This window comes from Schistocerca piceifrons, chromosome 2 (genome assembly GCF_021461385.2).
Source record: "Schistocerca piceifrons isolate TAMUIC-IGC-003096 chromosome 2, iqSchPice1.1, whole genome shotgun sequence".
In the NCBI taxonomy this organism is placed as follows: domain Eukaryota; kingdom Metazoa; phylum Arthropoda; class Insecta; order Orthoptera; family Acrididae; genus Schistocerca; species Schistocerca piceifrons.
The window spans coordinates 1,095,159,683-1,095,181,124 of NC_060139.1; the positions used below are offsets into that span (position 1 = coordinate 1,095,159,683).

Below are 21,442 nucleotides of genomic sequence, written 5' to 3' on the forward strand. Positions count from 1 at the left end.
GAAACTCCAAAAAATGAATGATCTGGCTTCTGTTGATGTTATAGGCATCTCTGATGTGATTTTTCTCAATTAAATGTGGAATTAAGACAAATTTACAGTTTTATTATATGCACAATGCTGATGAGATCTTTTATTACTATCACAAATAGGAAAACACACTATACTTGTTAGGTTGTTATTGTATGTAGTGTATGATTGGTTAGTTATTTACTAATTAATAGAATGGCTTTGTGGTGAGACACACAGTTTAATTGCTTGTCTAGGAAAATATGAGCTTCAGCTTCCTAGTTCTAATAGGTGTATGTTGGTAAAAATTAGTATACTGTCTTATATTTCTAACTGGTAGCAACTTCAGAGATCTTACAGTTGGGGCTTCATAACATACGGTCAAGTCTTGTTGTGTTGTGTATATGTCAATTGAGAAATAATTAATAGCATATAAGTAAAACAACTGAATGCTCATGATCTATAAAGTGTTTTCACAAAATATTGTTACATTGTGTGCAATTTATCCTACACTTGCTGGTCCACTGCACCTTATGGCAGCATTGTATGAAAGCCCAACAAAACATATGCAGTAACCTTGGACAAATCATTCCCCATATCGACTTCCTATAGTTCATGATAGCATGATGCTTTTAGGAATGCATTCTTCCTCACAGAAGTTCCACTCATTCACTCCACCACTGAACAACTAGTATTTTCACATGTTCAACATTTCAGCTATGATAATTGCAGTGGCAAGTATCTTGAATGTAGTTGGAGAGAGTTCCAAATTGAATCATTGTAGCAATTGTGGTTCCATAAAATTCAAAGTATTTGTCACATCGTAACATCGAAAATTCATTTTTTTTTTTTTAATGCAGTTTGATCTTCATATTGCTCGTATGAAGTGCACTACTTCAAGTCTGTATATTTTTTTAGAAATAACTGGAAAATCTGCTACAATTATTACAATGATGGTGCTGTGTCAGACTTTTGTGCTATTGTGTCCACTGGAGATTTCAACAAGCTGAAATCCTTATTTAATGTATAAATTGAAAATTTGGTGAAGTGCATTATAAAAAGCATTCTCAACATTCTTGAAACACTCTTTTTCAAATTTATCAAGAATGAAATGAGATGATGAAATTCACCATTATATATCATCCATTTCCCTCTGCAAATCCATTGTTAGAGGTCATTTCAGTGTCTTGCCTGTATACACTTGGCAGGCAATATTGCTGTATCTTGGTGCATATAATAATTTCAGATAACTCTAAATGCATTACACTACAAACATTTCACTTCCGTTTCATGTATTGTAGCATATTCACATAAAAAACCATCAGAATTAAACAACAGGATACATGAAAATAAGACAATTTTTAATGAATGATAATGCTAATAAAATATTATAATTTTGTGTCTTTGTGTGTAAGGAAAGAAGAAGAGGTGCTTGAAATTATTGCAAAATCTGCTCGAGCTGGCTCCACATGTCAGTCCCCCTTGGAGCATTTCGAGTTGAATATCTTCTGTTTACAATTGTCACCGGCCTCAGTGATCATGAGTGGCCACTTTTTTCCTAATTATTGCATTGTACAACAGACTTAATTTTACATTCTTTGCTACAAATGGGAACCATACTTGAAGCTGGTCAGTTCTACAATGGACATTTATAAATCTATGTTACCAATGAAATTTATATCATAGCAGTTTATCTGCAGTGCTCACCTATTAGTGGGTAGCAGGGCAGCACTCAGCAAGAAACAACTAATAATTTGTGCTTTGACATTCTCTTTCCCTATAGCAGCTTAGCTACTGCCCTTTTCAATCCCGCCTCTCCCGTAATGTAACTGGCCAACTTTTTACATGCTTACAGTACATGTTGGGGGATAAATCTGCTTCTTACATCTGTTTAAATTTGTGTACTTTATGATTAAAGCCTTAAACCATTGTTCCTTTGTGTACAATAGTGTTTTAATTCCTTAAATTATTCAAGTCATCTAAAAAGCTCTAGGCCTAAAAGCTTTAAAACTGAATTTAAAGAGTTAGTAAGACACTTTATAACATAGAAATTACCCTATGTGCTGTACTGCATATTCTAATGCCTAATACCAAATTTATAATTTAGGTATTATAAGGCATTAGTGAGAGAAAAACAGTACAAAATTTTCAAGTAACTTCTGTAGCAAATAATAAATATTATAACAGATGAACTATTTGATCTAAACACACAATTTATGTCACACTACTCAGGAGTGTACCATAAAAACCACATGAAAAGTTTCATAATAATAACTTTTATACTTTTTGAGAAAGTGGCACCTAAAGAAGAGTAGATTTTTGTATTTGATATTAACTAATTATATTAACTATTAAATCTCTATATTTTGAATTTGAAACCCACAAGCAATGAAAATTTACACCAAAGATATATACCATGTACAATAAAATATTTATTAAAATTCACTAATAACTTCAGTAGGGATAATGATTTTTGTTCAGAACTGCAAATGTGAGCTCATATACCCTAACCGGTTCCCTTAAGTGTACAACGTGATTTTAGAAAGTAAAAAATGCACTGTTTAATGCTGAGAGCTAATTTCTCACAGCTGAAGTGGTAAAATCTGTAATGGAATATAATGGAGACTGTCCAGTGAATGAATACTGAAAGAAGGAAGTAAGTTTTACATCCACTTGACAGCTAAGGTCGTTAGAAACAGTGGAGGAGAAGGGTGTGTGCATAGCCGTTTCAGTGACTCATTCTGACATTTGCATAAAATGGTAGAAAAACCAGCAGTAGACCCAAATTTGGTAGCTGGCCCATGGATTGAACCTGGGTCCCTCAAAGGTGAGTCAAGCCCCTTTGCCACTATACCAACCTTGTCTGTTCTCACATACATGTATGAGTGCAGTCACAACATTCAATTCTCTTTGTCTTTCTTAAAATGTTCAGTGATAAAACATATAAAACTTATTTTATATCAATGTACAAATTTTAAATAAGAGCTATTGCAGTTTTTTCATAAACTGTACCATCTTTTGTGCCATTCGGTATTGGGCCACGTTTTTTTGGCCTATCAATTTCTATGAACTGCATTATTTAAAAAGTAAAGCAAAAAATCGTTTTCTAGTATTGGAGGTTACCTGACAAAGATAAGTTAAAAGTTGATGCTGCTGAAATTATGTCTGCAGCTTGTACACAAACAACACCGCGATGACCACTGTCTCCACGGATATCAAGATCGATATCAAGTATCTCTGAAAATGATACTGGACTTTAACCTGCAGTTTTAAATTCTGAAGTGGTGCAGTGTTTGATAAAAAAAACCACTCAGACAAGTGAGAAAGCATGATTATCCATGTTACACTTTCAATCGAATGTTTTCAACTTATTATTATGAAAGGCCTTTAGGAAATGGTGAGAAGTAAAACAGAGAATGGCTACTTTATTCAGTTTCAAAAACATGCTGTTTTCTGCTTATGTTATAAGCTTTTCAAAACAAAACATAACAAATTTTGTGAGGGAATGAGTGACTAGCAGGATTTAGCTTCAGATTTAAACAGACACAAGAACAGTTCTCCACATTTCGGTAATTATAAGAAATGTATCGAAATAGATAAGTCTTTATAAAACAAAATAACTGTTGACAGTGTGTATATCAAAAAGTTGTTGACACTGAGAAAGAGAGCTGGGACACTGTTATTAAAAGGATTATGTGATTAAATTTTTGAGTTCACAAAACATGGCGTTTCATAGGAACAGCAGAAAATTAAATGACCGGAATAGTGGTTATTTTTTAAAATGCACTGAAATGGAAAATTTGATCCAAGTATTACTGAACGCGTAAGACATGGGATGAATGATAAAAGTCTCGTGGATATGCTGACACATCTTGGAGACAAAATTCAGAATGAAATAATCTCTGTACTTGCAACCCAAGTCCAAAGCCACATTTTAAATCTATGCTGAACTAATAATATTTTTCATTTACTCTTGACTGTACTCCTGATTATTCACATGTGGAACAAATTAGTGTTATTATCAGATTGATTAATTTTAATGAACACTTAACAAATTGGAAACAAGACAACACTCCTTACCTTTTTGTTCCATTTTTGATGCTACTGGCACCTGTTTGTCTTCTTTTACTAAAGAACAGCTACCAAAACATAATTTGGATATAAATAATTTACAGGAGCATGGCTATGACAATGGTTTGAACATGTGTGGCAAAATCAATGGTTTTGCAAAAGCAATTCTTGGAGTTAAATCTGCAAGCTTATTAGATACCATGCACTGCCCATAGTTTAAATTTAATTGTTAACAATGCAGCTAATTAAATTACTACACTACTGGTTTTTTCAGTATAGTGCAAGAGCTGTACAATTACTTTTCATTGTCTACAAAAAATTGGATATATTTAAAAAACACACAAACTACTATTTTAACTTTAAAACCATTGTCTGGAACAAGCTTCAAATAGAATAATTGCCGTAAGACTGTTCCATAATAATTTACCGAAGATTTACAATGCTTTATATGAAATAAGCAACACTTTTTCTTTTGACCAAAAGGCAAAATATTATGTAAGAACTCCAACAGATAAAATATGTACATTTTCATTTACTTGTTGAATTTATGTACAGCACGATGTACTGACAAAAGCAAAATTTGTTAGTAAAATTTTTCAGTCTATTAATGTGAATATGCAGGTTGCTTTAGATGTATAGCAGATTTAAAAAAGTATTGAACTGATGAAAAATTTGAAATAGCTGTAAATAATGCAGAGAAACTGCTACAAAATTAGAAATAGAAACTGAATTTGAAACTTACAGACACCTAATGCACCGTAAAACTCTGAAAACTTTTTACTATGAACATGGAGACCAGGCCCCTCGAACGGACTCAAAAACCTCTTTCCAGGTTATTGACAGAGTGAGGTAGTGTGGTGGTTAGCACACTGGACTCACACTCAGGAGGACGATGGTTCAAACCCATGTCTGGCCATCCTGATTTAGGTTTTCTGTGATTTCCCTAAATCGCGTTAGGCAAATCCTGGGCTAGTTCCTTTGAAAGGGGATGACCAACTTCCTTCCCCATCCTTCCCTCATTCAATGTGATTGATGACCTAACTGTTTCGTCCCACTCCCAAAACCAACCAACCAAGGTTAATGTCTACTTTTACATTTTCGACCAAGCTCTAATGTTAGTAAAAGAAAGATTTCATTTGTTATTTATTTACAACACTGTATTTAGTCTTTTGTTGAAACTCAAGATAAAAGCCAGCTTATGATTAAATGTTATCATTTAAAGGAAAGCCTTTCTGTGACTGATAGTTTGTCAGATAGAGTTGCTGAAGATTTTTGAACATAAATTACGTCATTTCATTTCCTTTTTAAACATTTAGACAATAATGTGACATAAATTCAGAAATTTATATTTTTAAACAATTTAACAGCCGTATACCCTAATATCATAATTTCATTACAAATTTTAATAATGATGCCAGTCACAGTAGCAAGCACGGAAAGATCCTGTTCAAATTAAAAATAATAAAAATCATTTGTGCTCAACAATGAGTCAGGAAAGACTGTCCAACTTGGCCATAATATCGGTAGGAGGGAACATTTTAAATAACACAGATACTCACAACATCACTAACGACTCTGCCAACAGAAAAGCTAGAATAGTTGATATTGTATAACAGTGTTCAGATTTTCTAACAGCATTAGCTTTTTTTAATATTATTTTTTACTGATGTTAAATATTTTTAAGATCTAGACACATGGCAAACACACTACAGTAAAAACATGAAAAAAATACCAAGAAGCATTTTGCTATTTACAAATAAGAAGATAACATTTTTATTATTTTATGTTAAAAAACAGTTAACAGATGTTATATTTGTCATCATCCTATAAATTAATATGCAACATCATGAAAAATTGTGGTGAAAAAAGCCCGATATAAGAGCAGATACATAATAAATAATTGTGACGTAACATGGGTTTTCTTTTTGTCATCTTTACCAAATGGTAGTAAACTGACTCACTCCTTTACAAAACTGAAGGGGCACTTCCTCGTTTTCAGCCACAGGTGCTGGCTGTGGTTGGCACATCACTGTAAATCCAGTCATATGACTGTCCAGCACATGGGAAAATATATTGCCTATTTCCATGTAAATATTTATTAGAGTACTTTGCAAAAATGTGAAGTCAATCAGTCAAGAACTTTTTAAGATTTTTACTAATGATGTTTCCAATTTATATATTACATACACCATATATATTTAAAAATATGTAGCCTATCTCCGTCCAAACATTTATTAAAGCATCACATAAAAATATGAATTAAATTAGTCAAATTATTTCTCTTTTTTTATGTTCAGCAGCAACAGTTCAGCAGGAAAGAACACCAGATTTAGTAAAATTGATTTTGGCTATCAAAGATGAAATTTCTGTGTTGGAAAGCTTTGCAGTCAGTATCTATATTTTCATGCTACATTCATATATAGCAAATGTGTGTGTGTTTTCTCCTGCAGCTTTGTTCTTGACTGCAGGCTAAATTTTATAGCTCATGTGCCAAATATGTAACAACTGGAGTAGCAACATCACATTGTAAATTTAGGTATTGTTTTTCAACATATGATAAATGTTTTAATGCTACATTGTAAATTTAGGTATTGTTTTTCAACATACAATAAATGTTTTAACACTACATTGTAAATTTAGGTATTGTTTTTCAACATATAATACATGTTTTAATGCTACTGGTTACATCTAAATACGCATTGCTGCCACATTCATTCATAATTCATGTGAAAATTTAGCACAGAAGCTAACATGTATGCGAGAACTAAATGTCTACGTACCTCCTCCATATGTAAGTGTTACAAAGTTGTATTCCTTTGCAGTTGATCCAGCACTATTATGAGCTGTAATGCGTAATGTATACCAGGTTTCTGGATCCAGGTCCAGCACCAAGAATTCTGGTTTTCCTACTTTGATATTATTTGAAACAAGTGTCCATGCTATTGCTTTCTTTTGTTTATACTCCACAACAAGTGATGTTATTGGACATCCACCATCACTCCAAGAACTCAAGTTCAAAGATATTGAGGTAGAGTTTACTTTTATCAAATCTGCACTGCTTGGAGCCACTGGAGCTGAAAATTATTTAATCATTAACTAATCCAGAGATCATCTGACAATGTTACAGGATTTGTCAACAAAATACAAGGAAAAGAACTAGTTTCAAAAATACAAATAAAATGAATATGTAAGGATATTCTTATGAGGATAGGACAGGTGGTTGGCTGTCGTCTTGAAATAGGAACTATGGACCATATCTGCAATTGCCTGAAATGATTTACGAAAAGCTAATCAGGGTGGCCAGACAGAGCAAATTCAATTCTTTCAAACAAGAAGTCAGTGTCTTACCAACTGCATTGACTCATTTGGTTGATCTCTACTGTACAATGTACTTTTGTTCCTGTATAATTTGCACAGATTAACTTACAATGTAAATCTTTATCTGTTTCTTCACATCTCTATACACTATCACTGCACACAGTATGGATACCTATCGATAACTGCAGGACAACAAACATGCTGCTATGTCTGCATGTAGGCTATCCCAGCGTGTACTGCTGACGAAATCTTCTCAGGCTTACATTTTGGTGGCTTCTTTAAAATTCCATGATGTTTTAATGAGTGTCAACCTGATCATCTTCTGGCAAAGATGACGAGAATGATACTCCTCAAAACTTCATGGAATTTGAACGCGGCCACATGGGTGTAAGGCCAAGAAGATTTCACTGTGCTATGCTTCTTGCACTCTCTTCAGTACGTCTGAAAAAGTGGTTCCAAGGTCATAAACTTGTTATTATGCCACATGCCGTTCTCCTTATCCATTTAGAGAACTGACTCAGCACCCTATTTCCCCAATACAATGAGTGAGATGTTGAACTCAGGGGAATGACAATGTATTAATATTATGCCATATAGATCTTGAGCACATGATTTTCTTATAAAAAGAGTTACAATGTGATCAGGTATTGTAATGTGGTGGGGTGTTGTAGCTGTCCTCTTCCATTACGAACCCATACTCTAAGAGGCCTCTACTATTGGTCCACAACAGAAAGAGACTTTCTACTAGTGGTGTCAGTGCTGGACAATGTTGACATTGGTTAGAAGATATTTTTCTCCAAGTGGTAATCATATTTTTGTGTGTGTTACCTCTGCTTTCGTATAAGTGTAAAATATAGGTAATGGTGCCTGCACTGCAGGAAGGTGTCGGTACTCTTCTTCCCTCAGTGCTCCTTTCTTAGTGATTGTCCTAATGCATCGGCAGGGCATGCCTCCTAGTCTTCCCAGTAGCAACCACATGATGGGTATTCATATCATGGCCAAACAGCATGGGATGTTTAATTTTGTAGTATGGACTTATGAAGTATGTTTTAACTTCCTTTTTAATCATATATATTTTAGCAATTTTCCTTCATAAGGAATTTGCATAATTAGAGAAACACCAAGACTTTTTGAACAGTTTCAAAAACAAATTACATGATGCATACAGTAAATTGTAATAAACAGCCTGTGGAAAGACAAGGTTGTATTTTCCTCATATGTTTAAAGCAGTAATGGAATACAAGCTCCCCTCTATCAGTTTTCTAGTAACATCAAGGCTTCAATAATTTAATAAAATACAAAAATATTAAATTGCATAGTCAGGTCAATGGCAATATTTCTAGAGAATGCAATGCTGCAAACTTGAGATTAAGCTTGTATTGTGTCCATGATAAGAAGAAGGGCTTCATGATTGACCTCTTGACTAATGATCTGCCTAAGCACGTGAATGCAACAGCAGTAGACAAATGTTACTCCCTACCATTAATCATCTTTCGACAATATTATAAAAAAGATGGATTGCTGCTCATCATATGGCAGAGATGTTGAGTCACAGAGAGGCACAACAAAAAGACTGTTAAGCAAATAAAACTTTCAGCCAAAAGAACTTCTTCCTCATTAGAAAATATAGACAGACACACACACACATGGAAACGCATCTCACACATACACATCTTTATACAGAGTGAAACAAAAACAGTGCATACTCTTTAATCTGGATTTGCTTCTCTGATTATAGCTTCATCTCTCAAGAAAATTTTAATCTCCTTTATTTAAATTAACATACGCGTCAAAATTTGTATGGTATGGTAAGCCCTTTTTCATACACTGGAACAGAATCTTGCTCTAGGTAGTCTTGCTGTAGGCAGTCATATCAGTCTGTATCACACTTGTAGTATGCACTCTGTTATTGGATTAACTGATCCCAGGTACATCTTATACCAGAGGTAAATGTTTAATTATCAAAAAGTGAAAGTTTCTGAAAACAGATACACTGTTTATGCGGGTACTGATGAAAGTGGACTTAGTGCCTAATTGTGATAGAAAGTTGGAAAATGAAGTAAGACTCACACATATCATCACCTTCACTACCTAGGAAAGTATTCTGTGACACTGCTACATCTCATCCACTCTTCTATCCATACAAAAACTACTTGGGAAACATAATAATTGGATTATTCATACCAAATAAGATTTACAGAGCAAAGGACTTGAAAGTGGCAGAGAAGGTAGTATAAAAGTTGGAGGTTAGCAGAAATAAAATATGTCATACATGAGCCTGAAAGAGAGGAGTAAGCAAAGGGAAAAATGCAGATGGGGAGGGAAGACAAAATAACCAAATAGATAGAAAGAAAAATGTAAGTAAATGATAAAAGAAGGAAAACGATTACTGAAAACATTGGCATAACTGAGGCTATGTACATGTTGTGGAATGATTCCCCACTGACAAGATATTGGGGAGAATATATTAGGAGGGAGAATCATGGCAGCTAGTGTGGTAAAATAGACCCTAGTGCCTTGCATTGGATGCTCTGCATTAGGATAATGCATTTTGCCAGTATATATTCTCTGCTATGCCCATTCACCAAATTTTGCTCATGCTTGGTGAGCAGATTTTCTTTATCTGCATTACATACACTTTCACTTTAAGGATCATTTTTAGAGTAAGTAGAAATAACATTAAGAGAACCTTGGAGAAATTAAAATTGCCAAAACTGACAACCAATAATGTTCACTGTTCTGTGAATGTGATACGAACCGCTTTCAGCATTACTGCTTGCAATATAGTGCAATCCTTCCACTGAAGCACATTGTTTCTGTAACTTTGAAGATCACACTCAAGGACAAAAAACACAATGAAACTATTGTCAATGCACTTATACATTTCACTTCTTAGAAAATAAGGAATACTTAAAATTACGACTTATCAATAACAAACATAAATAGCACAGTACGATACTTTACCTGAGCCTTGAGTGCGTGTCACGATTGTGGGTGTAGGTGAACTTTGCCCCAGTTGGTTGAAGGTTTGCAAATACAAATAGTATCTGGTCCCACATTGAAGATTACTCAATAAATAACTCATATCATCTGCTGTTAATACTATTTTTTCCCATTCTCCAAATTCCCTTTTGAGGTGCAAATAAAACCCTAGAGAGGAAATATTCACATACATTTGGTAATGGTACTTCTAGGATGTTTCATTTTTATTTGTAGATGATGAAGACACATTTTGAAGTTAAAGGACTAAAATTTTATCAAGTAGCAAAATATATTTTTAAGACTAACTGCACCCATTTAAATGAATATATCATGTTCCAAAATGACAAGTTCATTCATGAAGAAAAACATAATGGACAATCAAATGAAACAAGACAGATGGAAAAAAGTTAATGAACTGTTATATTTTCAAAAGTAATTGCCATTAGTGTTAATGCGTTTATGGAAACAGGATACGATTATCAGTTGTTGGTTGTTTTTGGGGAAGGAGACCAGACAGCGAGGTCATCGGTCTCATCGGATTAGGGAAGGACGGGGAAGGAAGTCGGCCGTGCCCTTTGAAAGGAACCATCCCGGCATTTGCCTGGAGCGATTTAGGGAAATCACGGAAAACCTAAATCTGGATGGCCGGACGCGGGATTGAACCGTCGTCCTCCCGAATGTGAGTCCAGTGTCTAACCACTGCGCCACCTCGCTCGGTACGATTATCAGTCAAATGCAATAACTATTCCTATTAAATTCCACATAGAGATATATTTCATAGTTAGTCATAAACTTGTACACAGCTTGGGATACAAAACAAAACTAAAAACTAACATGGAGGCTCAGCAGAGCAATAAGAGTTCAAAGATGGTGTTAATTGTGGGCAATATGACCTATCAACGCCCCCCCCCCCCCTCCTGTGAGGCTTTAGTGGAGGTCATGTGTGTGTTGGCATCGGTAGTAGCCATGCGAGGTGGTAGGCGCACGACTGGGACTTCCGTCTCGGTCGAGGCGGATTGCGGAGTGATTGGTGGCAGGTCCACTTCATAGTCAGTCAACTGGTGGGGACGGACAGTGAGTCGGCCGGCCTGAGAGCAGGCGTTTGGAATGGCCTGCAGCATGGTGTAGGCCTGCCCAGAATGCAGATCAAGCCATCCGAGGAGATGAACGCTCGAATTTCTGCTGGGTCACACTCGCGGGGGAGGGACAGGCTATACACTACACTGACATTTAACTACCTGTTGGAGGGCGAGGCTGTGGTGTCTGTTAGCAGCACGAGCACACGGTCGTAGAATGTGATGATCGACATGTCATCCATGCGATGTGGTGGCATGTTGCAGCACAGATTACAGATTGAATGTGGGAGAGCGAGTCTCCGCAGTCGGTGGAGTGGCGGCAAAACCCACACATGGGGTGGATGGCAACGTGGCTGGAAAACCTGCAAATGGTGATGATGAATCATGGGTTGGAGAAAACACCACCGTGGGATGAGACAAAAAGTATTTTCAGGCTCCACAGCGGAAAAGTCGTCAGGAGGATCCGGCTGAGACGGCAGAGGGGCGTTGAAGACCACGAAAGCAGGTTTGAGCCAGTGCAATGAAACAGTTTGAGGACGATCTTTAACCATAATGTTGAACGTTGTCTCACCTCACTGGAGTACTTTAAAGGGGCCGACGTAGGGTGAGTGCAGAGGTTGTCTAACAGAATCAACCCTGAACATAACGTGGGAGCAAGTGTTGAGTGCGGTTGGCAAAATAAGTGTTCAGCGACATGAAACCTGAGTCCACTGTTTGAGTTAACAGTGTGGCACTCGACCATTGTAGAACAACAAAGTTTGAGTTTAACTTGGTTGGAGATCACAAATCACTGTCGATTAGTGGACAGCTGGCCATTGGTGAAGGATTGGAGTGGCCTGGTTGTTGTAGTTGGGCCTCCAAATCTTCAAACAAAGCACTGGGTGAGGTAGACATGGCATCATGCACATAACCTGTTGATTTACAACACCTAGTGCGGAAGACGCAGGGTCATCAGTATAGGAAAGGGATATGATTATCGGTCGAATGCAATAACTATCCCCATTAAATTCCACATAGAGATATATTTCGTAGTTAGTCATAAAGGTGTACACAGCTTGGGATACAGAACAGAACTAAAAAGTAACACGGAGGCTCGGCAGAGCAATGAGAGTACAAAGATGGAGTTAATTGTGGTCGATACGACCTATCAACACCACACATTTATCCCATTGTGCAGTATGATCTTGGACCTCTCAAAAGATTTTGATAAGTAAATCACAACATGCTCTTATCAAAATTTGTGATGAGTAGTGCCACTGGAAAACTCATGCAGTTGCTGGAAATATTTTTAAAAGCTATACAAAAGTGTACAAAAATCATACATGGTAATGGAGAAATACTGGAGGGAAGACAGTCAAGAATATGAAATATACATTTTGGCTCTATTTGAGTTCCACTCTTATTTACATGCTATGTAAATTATATCCAAAGTTCTCTAGATAGCAAACATTTGATCATTATATATACCGATGCCACATCTGGCGTCTGTTGTGCAACTAGTGAGCTTAGCCAAATTGAAGAAGATGAATACTATGTTGTGCAGCCAGCAAGCTTAGCCTTCAAAACTTCACTGAAAGAGCTAGAACTCACTTTGAAAGAGACAACTTAAAAGAAAACATGTTGTTGTTGTTGTTGTGGTCTTCACTCCTGAGACTGGTTTGATGCAGCTCTCCATGCTACCCTATCCTGTGCAAGTTTCATCTCCCAGTACCTACTGCAACCTACATCCTTCTGAATCTGCTTAGTGTATTCATCTCTTGGTCTCCCTCTATGATTTTTACCCTCCACGCTGCCCTCCAATACTAAATTTGTGATCCCTTGAGGCCTCAGAACATGTCCTACCAACCGGTCTCTTCTTCTCGTCAAGTTGTGCCACAAACTCCTCTTCTCCCCAATTCCATTCAATACCTCCTCATTAGTTATGTGATCTACTCATCTAATCTTCAGCATTCTTCTGTAGCACCACATTTTGAAAGCTTCTATTCTCTTCCTGTCCAAACTATTTATCGTCCATGTTTCACTTCTATACATGGCTACACTCAATACAAATACTTTCAGAAACGACTTCCTGACACTTAAATCTATACTCGATGTTAACAAATTTCTCTTCTTCAGAAATGCTTTCCTTGCCATTGCCATTATATCTTCTCTACTTCGACCATCATCAGTTATTTTGCTCCCCAAATAGCAAAACTCCTTTACTACTTTAAGTGTCTCATTTCCTATTCTAATTCCCTCAGCATCACCCGACTTAATTCGACTACATTCCATTATCCTCATTTTGCTTTTGCTGATGTTCATCTTATATCCTCCTTTCAAGACACTGTCCATTCCGTTCAACTGCTCTTCCAAGTCCTTTGCTGTCTCTGACAGAATTACAATGTCATCCGTAAACCTCAAAGTTTTTATTTCTTCTCCATGGATTTTAATACCTACTCTGAATTTTTCTTTTGTTTCCTTTACTGCTTGCTCAATATACAGATTGAACAACATCGGGGAGAGGCTACAACCCTGTCTTACTCCCTTCCCAACCACTGCTTCCCTTTCATGTCCCTCGACTCTTATAACTGCCATCTGGTTTCTGTACAAATTGTAACTAGCCTTTCGCTCCGTGTATTTTACCCCTGCCACCTTTAGAATTTGAAAGAGAGTGTTCCAGTCAACATTGTCAAAAGCTTTCTCTAAGTCTACAAATGCTAGAAACGTAAGTTTGCCTTTCCTTAATCTTTCTTCTAAGATAAGTCGTAAGGTCAGTATTGCCTCACGTGTTCCAATATTTCTACGGAATCCAAACTGATCTTCCCCGATGTCGGCTTCTACCAGTTTTTCCATTCGTCTGTAAAGAATTCGTGTTAGTATTTTGCAGCTGTGACTTATTAAACTGATAGTTCGGTAATTTTCACATCTGTCAACACCTGCTTTCTTTGGGATTGGAATTATTATATTCTTCTTGAAGTCTGAGGGTACTTTGCCTGTCTCATACATCTTGCTCACCAGATGGTAGAGTTTTGTCAGGACTGGCTCTCCCAAGGCCGTCAGTAGTTCTAATCGAATGTTGTCTACTCTCGGGGCCTTGTTTAGGCTCAGGTCTTTCAGTGCTCTGTCAAACTCTTCACGCAGTATCGTATCTCCCATTTCCTCTTCATCTACATTCTCTTCCATTTCTATACTATTTTCCTCAAGTACATCGCCCTTGTATAGAACCTCTATATACTCCTTCCACCTTTCTGCTTTCCCTTCTTTGGTTAGAACTGGGTTTCCATCTGATATTCAGACAAGTGGTTCTCTTCTCTCCAAAGGTCTCTTTAATTTTCCTGTAGGCAGTATCTATCTTACCCCTAGTGAGAAAAGCCTCTACATCCTTACATTTGTCCTCTAGCCATCCTGCTTAGCCAGTTTGCACTTCCTGTCGATCTCATTTTTGAGACGTTTGTATTCCTTTTTGCCTGCTTCATTTACTGCATTTTTATATTTTCTCCTTTCATCAATTAAATTCAATATTTCTTTTGTTACCCAAGGATTTCTACTAGCCCTCGTCATTTTACCTACTTGATCCTCTGCTGCCTTCACTACTTCATCCCTCAGAGCTACCCATTCTTCTTCTGCTGTACTTCTTTCCCCCACTGCTGTCAATTGTTCCCTTATGCTCTCCCTGAAACTCTGTACAACCTCTGGTTCTTTCAGTTTATCCAGGTCCCATCTCCTTAAATTCCCACCTTTTTGCAGTTTCTTCAATTTTAATCTGCAGTTCATAACCAATAGATTGTGGTCAGAGTCCACATCTGCCCCTGGAAATGTCCTACAATTTAAAACCTGGTTCCTAAATCTCTGTCTTACCATTATATAATCTATCTGATACCTTTTAGTACCTCTGGGATTCTTCCATATATACAACCTTCTTTTATGATTCTTGAACCAAGTGTTAGCTATGATTAAGTTACGCTCTGTGCAAAATTCTACCAGACGGCTTCCTCTTTCATTTCTTACCCCCAATCCATATTCACCTACTATGTTTCCTTCTCTCCCTTTTCCTACACTCGAATTCCAGTCACCCATGACTATTAAATTTTCGTCTCCCTTCACTATCTAATAATTTCTTTTATCTCATCATACATTTCATCAATTTCTTCATCATCTGCAGAGCTAGTTGGCATATAAACTTGTACTACTGTAGTAGGCGTGGGCTTTGTGTCTATCTTGGCCACAATAATGTGTTCATTATGCTGTTTGTAGTAGCTTACCCGCATGCCTATTTTTTTCATTCATTATTAAACCTACTCCTGCATTACCCCTATTTGATTTTGTATTTATAACCCTGTATTCACCTCACCAAAAGTCTTGTTCCTCCTGCCACCAAACTTCACTAATTCCCACTATATCTATCTTTAACCTATCCATTTTCCTTTTTAAATTTTCTAACCTACCTGCTCGATTAAGGGATCTGACATTCCACACTCCAATCCGTAGAATGCCAGTTTTCTTTCTCCTCATAACAACGTCCTCTTGAGTAGTTCCCACCCGGAGATCCGAATGGGGGACTATTTTACCTCCGGAATATTTTACCCAAGAGGACGCCATCATCATTTAACCATACAGTAAAGCTGCATGCCCTCGGGAAAAATTATGGCTGTAGTTTCCCCTTGCTTTCAGCCATTCGCAGTACCAGCACAACAAGGCCGTTTTGGTTAGTGTTACAAGGCCAGATCAGTCAATCACCCAGACTGTTGCCCCTGCAACTTCTGAAAAGGCTGCTGCCCCTCTTCAGGAACCACACGTTTGTCTGGCCCCTCAACAGATACCCCTCCATTGTGGTTGCACCTACGGTACGGCCATCTGTATCACTGAGGCACGCAAGCCTCCCCACCAACAGCAAGGTCCATGGTGTGTAATAAACATTACACACTTTAAAACGTGTGGTCCAAATAGGCAAAATATTGTGATTGATGAAATTCTGTCAAAAATTGGTTCAGAAAGTACTGTATATTTTGGATTAGTATGCCATTTCTTGTTTTATGGAATAGTACTTTGGCATGGGACTTGCCACACTAATATGAAAAGGGTTTTCATAATGCAAAAGAGGGTCCTGAAGATCATAGCAAAAGTAAAACAAGGAACATCTTGCAAAAGTCTACCGGTATTCACTAGATTCAATACTCTCACAACTTATGCCATATAACTAATGAGGAGGTACTGAATATAATTAGGAAGAAAAGAAATTTGTGGCACAACCTGACTAGAAGAAGAGATTGGTTGATAGGGCACATTCTGAGACATCAAGGGATTACCAATTTAGTACTGGAAGGACGTGTGGTGGTGGTGGTGGGGGGGGGGGGGGGGGGGGAGGACACAAAAGCCACTGGGGGTGACCAAGAGATGAATACGATAAGCAGATTCAGAATGACTTAAGTTGTAATAGTTATTTGGAGATGAATAGGCTTGCACAGGATAGAGTAGCATGGAGAGATGCATCAAACCAGTGTTCAGATTGAAGACCACAACAACCACAATGCTATCTGTATGCTGTAAATCATTACGCTAGTGAAAGATGATACTTAGGTCACCAAGAGAACATGGAAATTCACAACCACGATATAAAAAAGAGTCTCACATGATTAACAGAAGATTAATTTTAACAGCAAAAAGCCCTTATGTCAAAGGAGTTGTCTCTCATAATTTGTTAGCAAATGAAGTTAATGTGTGTCAGAAATACTTTTATAATGTGACTCAAGCAGTGGCTTATTAAAACCCGCCCATATAACTCAGATTTAATATGAACAACAACATAAGAAATAGTCCTGTACTAGAAATAAGTTAAGTAAGTGTAGCATATTGTAAAATATTTGTACTTTGTAAATGTCAAAAACTGATACATTGTTAACAATGCCATACATTTAAAATTATGTGTTCTGAGCAGATAATAAATAAATAAAGGACTATCAATGTGTTCATGAAAAACTTCTGGCGGTTGCCTAAGGAAATATGATTGTACCCAGTCATGCTTACCCAAAGCTAATGTGTGGCCATGAATATCTTTCTTCAAGGCTCCAAAAATTTGGGGAGAGATCAGGACAGTATGAAGAATGCATAAGGACTCTTAGTAGAACTGCTACAATGCAGTTGAAACAACAGGCATGCCAGTATCAAGAAAGTCATAATGACCTTTTTATTTGACTTCAAGTGCCCACTGCTTGTTGATTTTCTGGAACACCATGCCACAATTAATGCACAATCGTACATGAACACTTTGCCAAAATTGAAACACTCCATCAAGTCCAAATGCTCAGGAATATTGATGGATGGCATTGTTCTGTTGTGGGATAATGCCCATCCATATATTGCCAAGATTCTTTTGACAATGCTGCAGGGGTTTTGCTGGGAAGTCCTTACACATCCTTCACATAGTCCTGATATCTCCCCAAGTGATTTCCATATTTGTAGAGCTCTGAAGAAAGACATTTGTGGTTTTCAATTTGCTTTAGATGAAGAGCTGCATACCTGGGTATAATCATGGTTATGTAGACAACCACAAATATTTTTCCATGAACACAGTGACCGTCATGTCCCACAGTGGTATAAATGATTGACTCATTAATTTGTTGTTCTGTTTCATCATTTTTGTACCATACAAACATCAAAAACAGTTTTGCATCACCTCGGTTCCAAGAGTTCTGGAACCTGTACAGAAAATTGGAAAAGAAATCAACATAATCATCATTTCTGGCCTTTTTACTGCTTGTGAAAATGACACATTACATGTTATACCACCATACTGCAATACCTTCAGAGGTGGTGGTCAAGATTGCTGTACACACTGGTACCTCTGATACCCAGTAGCACATCCTCTTGCACTGATGCATGCCTGCATTCATCATGGCATATTATCCACATCAAGTCATTGTCGGTCCAGATTATCCCACTTCTCAACAGCGATTCGGCGTAGATCCCTCAGAGAGGTTAGTGGGTCATGTCTTTCACAAACAGCCCTTTTCAATCTATTCCAGGCATTTCGATAGGGTTCATGTCTGGAGAACATGCTGGCCACTCTAGTCGAGCAATGTCATTATCCTGAAGGAAGACAGTCACAAGATTTGCATGATGGGGTGAACTATCGGTCGGAGGATGGAATTCACGTATCGTACAGCCATTACGCCGCCTCCCATGACCATCAGCGGCACACGTTGGCCCCCATAATGCCACCCAAAACAACAGGGAACCTCCACCTTGCTGGAAAGTGTGTCTAAGGCATTCAGCCTGACCGGGTTGCCTCCAAACATGCCTCTGATGATTGTCTGGTTGAAGGCATATGCAACACTCATCGGTGAAGCCAATGTGATGCCAACCTTGAGTGGTCCACTCGGCCTGTTGTTGGGCCTATCTGCACCGCACTGTGTTGCGTCGTAGTTGCAAAGATAGACCTCACCATGGGTCGGGAGTGGAGTTGCCCATCATGCAGTCTATTATGCAAAGTTTGAGTCATAACATGACATCCTATGGCTGCACAAAAAGCATTATTCAACATGGTGGTGTTGCCGTCAGGGTTCCTCTGAGCCATAATCCATAGGTAGTGGTCATTCATTGCGGTAGTAGCTCTTGGGTGGCCTCAGCAAGGCATGTCATTGGCAGTTCCTGTCTCTCTGTACCTCCTCCATGTCTGAGCAACAATGCTTTCGTTCACTCCGAGACACCTGGACACTTCCCTTGTTGAGAGCCCTTCCTGGCACGAAGTAACAATGCGGACATGATCGAACCATGGTACTGACTGTCTAAGTATGGTTGAACTACAGACAACACGAGCAATGACCTCCTTCCTGGTGGAATGACTGGAACTGATCAGCTGCTGGACCCCTCCATCTAATAGATGCTGATCATGCATGGTTGTTAACATCTTTGGGTGGGTTTAGTGACATCTCTGAACAGTCAAAGGGACTGGGTCTGTGAAACAATATCTACAGTCAACATCTATCTTCAGGAGTTCTGATAACTGGGGTGACGCAAAACTTTATTTGATGTGTGTAGTTACAAACTGATATTGGACAAGTCAATTTTTGTGAGATGATGAGGTGAGATGGTGTGAATTTATGTGATGATTACAAATTTCTTATCTACTACAACATGAATAAGTTTACATAATTGTAAGTAAATGTATACAGGTTAATGTCTACATGCTCTTCACAAGAACTTACATTAGTTTTCTAGTTAAAAAGCATGTTTACATCAGTGTGTGTTGATTTGCATAAGTAAACAAATTTACATTACATTATGGCACTTTTCTTATGAATTAGCAATAATCACTCTAAATACTTATAAAAGTAGAGTAATATTTATATTTTTTGTGGTATGCCCATGACTATAGTTTGCAGCTTTTGCATTTGTACAATTTGCACAAATTTGAAGATTAGAAAATATTTACAATTCACATGACACACATGAACACTGATTATGTTACTGAAGTATTCTACAGGCACTCACCCAGATTTTAGAAAGCAGGTAGCTTCACTAGTTTCTGTATAGTTTAAGAAAATTCCTTAATTTTTTATGTGTCTTAACATGGTCTAGTAACTTGTAAAATTTTTTTTCCTGCTAGTCGGGGCCCATCTTGTCTATGCATAGTTCCTTTTTGTGTTAAGTATTGCACTAGTTGGTGTTCATTGTACATTATGTTATTAACAAAACATGTAACTTCCAAAATGTATAAACACAGTAATGAAGGAACTTGTAGGTTCTTAAATAGTGGCTTGCATGAACTTTAGTAGTTGCATTTCCTATGATACATATAATTCTTTTTTGGACAGTAATGCAACTTCTGCTGGCAGGTGAGTTGCCCCAAAAAATTATGCTATTTTCAACAGTGATTCCACCAAAGATGATGTGACTTACCAAACGAAAGTGCTGGCACGTCAATGGACACACAAACAAACACAAACATACACACAAAATTCAAGCTTTCACAACCAACGGTTACTTCGTCAGGAAAGAGGGAAGGAGACGGAAAGAGGTCATTCCAATCCCGGGAGTGGAAAGACTTACCTTAGGGGGAAAAAAGGACAGGTATACACTCGCACACACACACATATCCATCCGCACGTACACAGAAACAAGCAGACATTTGTAAAGGCAAGGAGTTTGGGCAGAGACGTCAGTCAAGGTGGAAGTACAGAGGCAAAGATGTTGTTGAATGACAGGTGAGGTATGAGCGCCGGCAACTCGAAATTAGCAGAGGTTGAGGCCTGGTGGGTAAAGGGAAGAGAGGATATACTGAAGGGCAAGTTCCCATCTCCGGAGTTCTGACAGGCTGGTGTTAGTGGGAAGAACCCAGATAACACGGACACTGTGCCAAGATGTGCTGGCTGTGCACCAAGGCATGTTTAGCCACAGGGTGATCCTCATTACCAACAAACACTGTCTGCCTGTGTCCATTCATGCGAATGGACAGTTTGTTGCTGGTCATTCCCACATAGAAAGCTTCACAGTGTAGGCAAGTCAGTTGGCAAATCACGTGGGTGCTTTCACATGTGGCTCTGCCTTTGATTGTGTACACCTTCCGGGTTACAGGCCTGGAGTAGGTGGTGGTGGGAGGGTGCATGGGACAGGTTTTACACTGGGGGCAGTTACAAGGGTAGGAGCCAGAGGGTAGGGAAGGTGGTTTGGGGATTTCATAGGGATGAACTAAGAGGTTACGAAGGTTAGGTGGACGGCGGAAAGACACTCTTGGTGGAGTGGGGAGGATTTCATGAAGGATGGATCTCATTTCAGGGCTGGATTTGATGAAGTCGTATCCCTGCTGGAGAGCCACATTCAGAGTCTGATCCAGTCCCGGAAAGTATCCTGTCACAAGTGGATCACTTTTGAGGTTCTTCTGTGGGAGGTTCTGGGTTTGAAGGGATGAGGAAGTGGCTCTGGTAATTTGCTTCTGTACCAGGTTGGGAGGGTAGCTGCGGGATGCGAAAGCTGTTTTCAGGTTGTTGGTGTAATGGTTCAGGTATTCCGGA

The 21,442-nt window shown here is 38.1% G+C and overlaps 1 protein-coding gene across 1 annotated transcript in view; it reads right to left on the reverse strand.

The window, feature by feature from the left end:
• The window catches only part of LOC124776157 (Down syndrome cell adhesion molecule-like protein Dscam2), a 111,552-nt gene that overhangs the window by 28,738 nt on the left and 61,372 nt on the right, over positions 1-21,442 (reverse strand). The window contains exons 6-7 of the mRNA XM_047250997.1: positions 10,360-10,545; positions 6,858-7,151 (exon numbers count right to left, since the gene is read on the reverse strand). Coding sequence (XP_047106953.1) covers positions 6,858-7,151; positions 10,360-10,545 — 480 coding nt within the window. The remainder of the gene's footprint in view (positions 1-6,857; positions 7,152-10,359; positions 10,546-21,442) is intronic.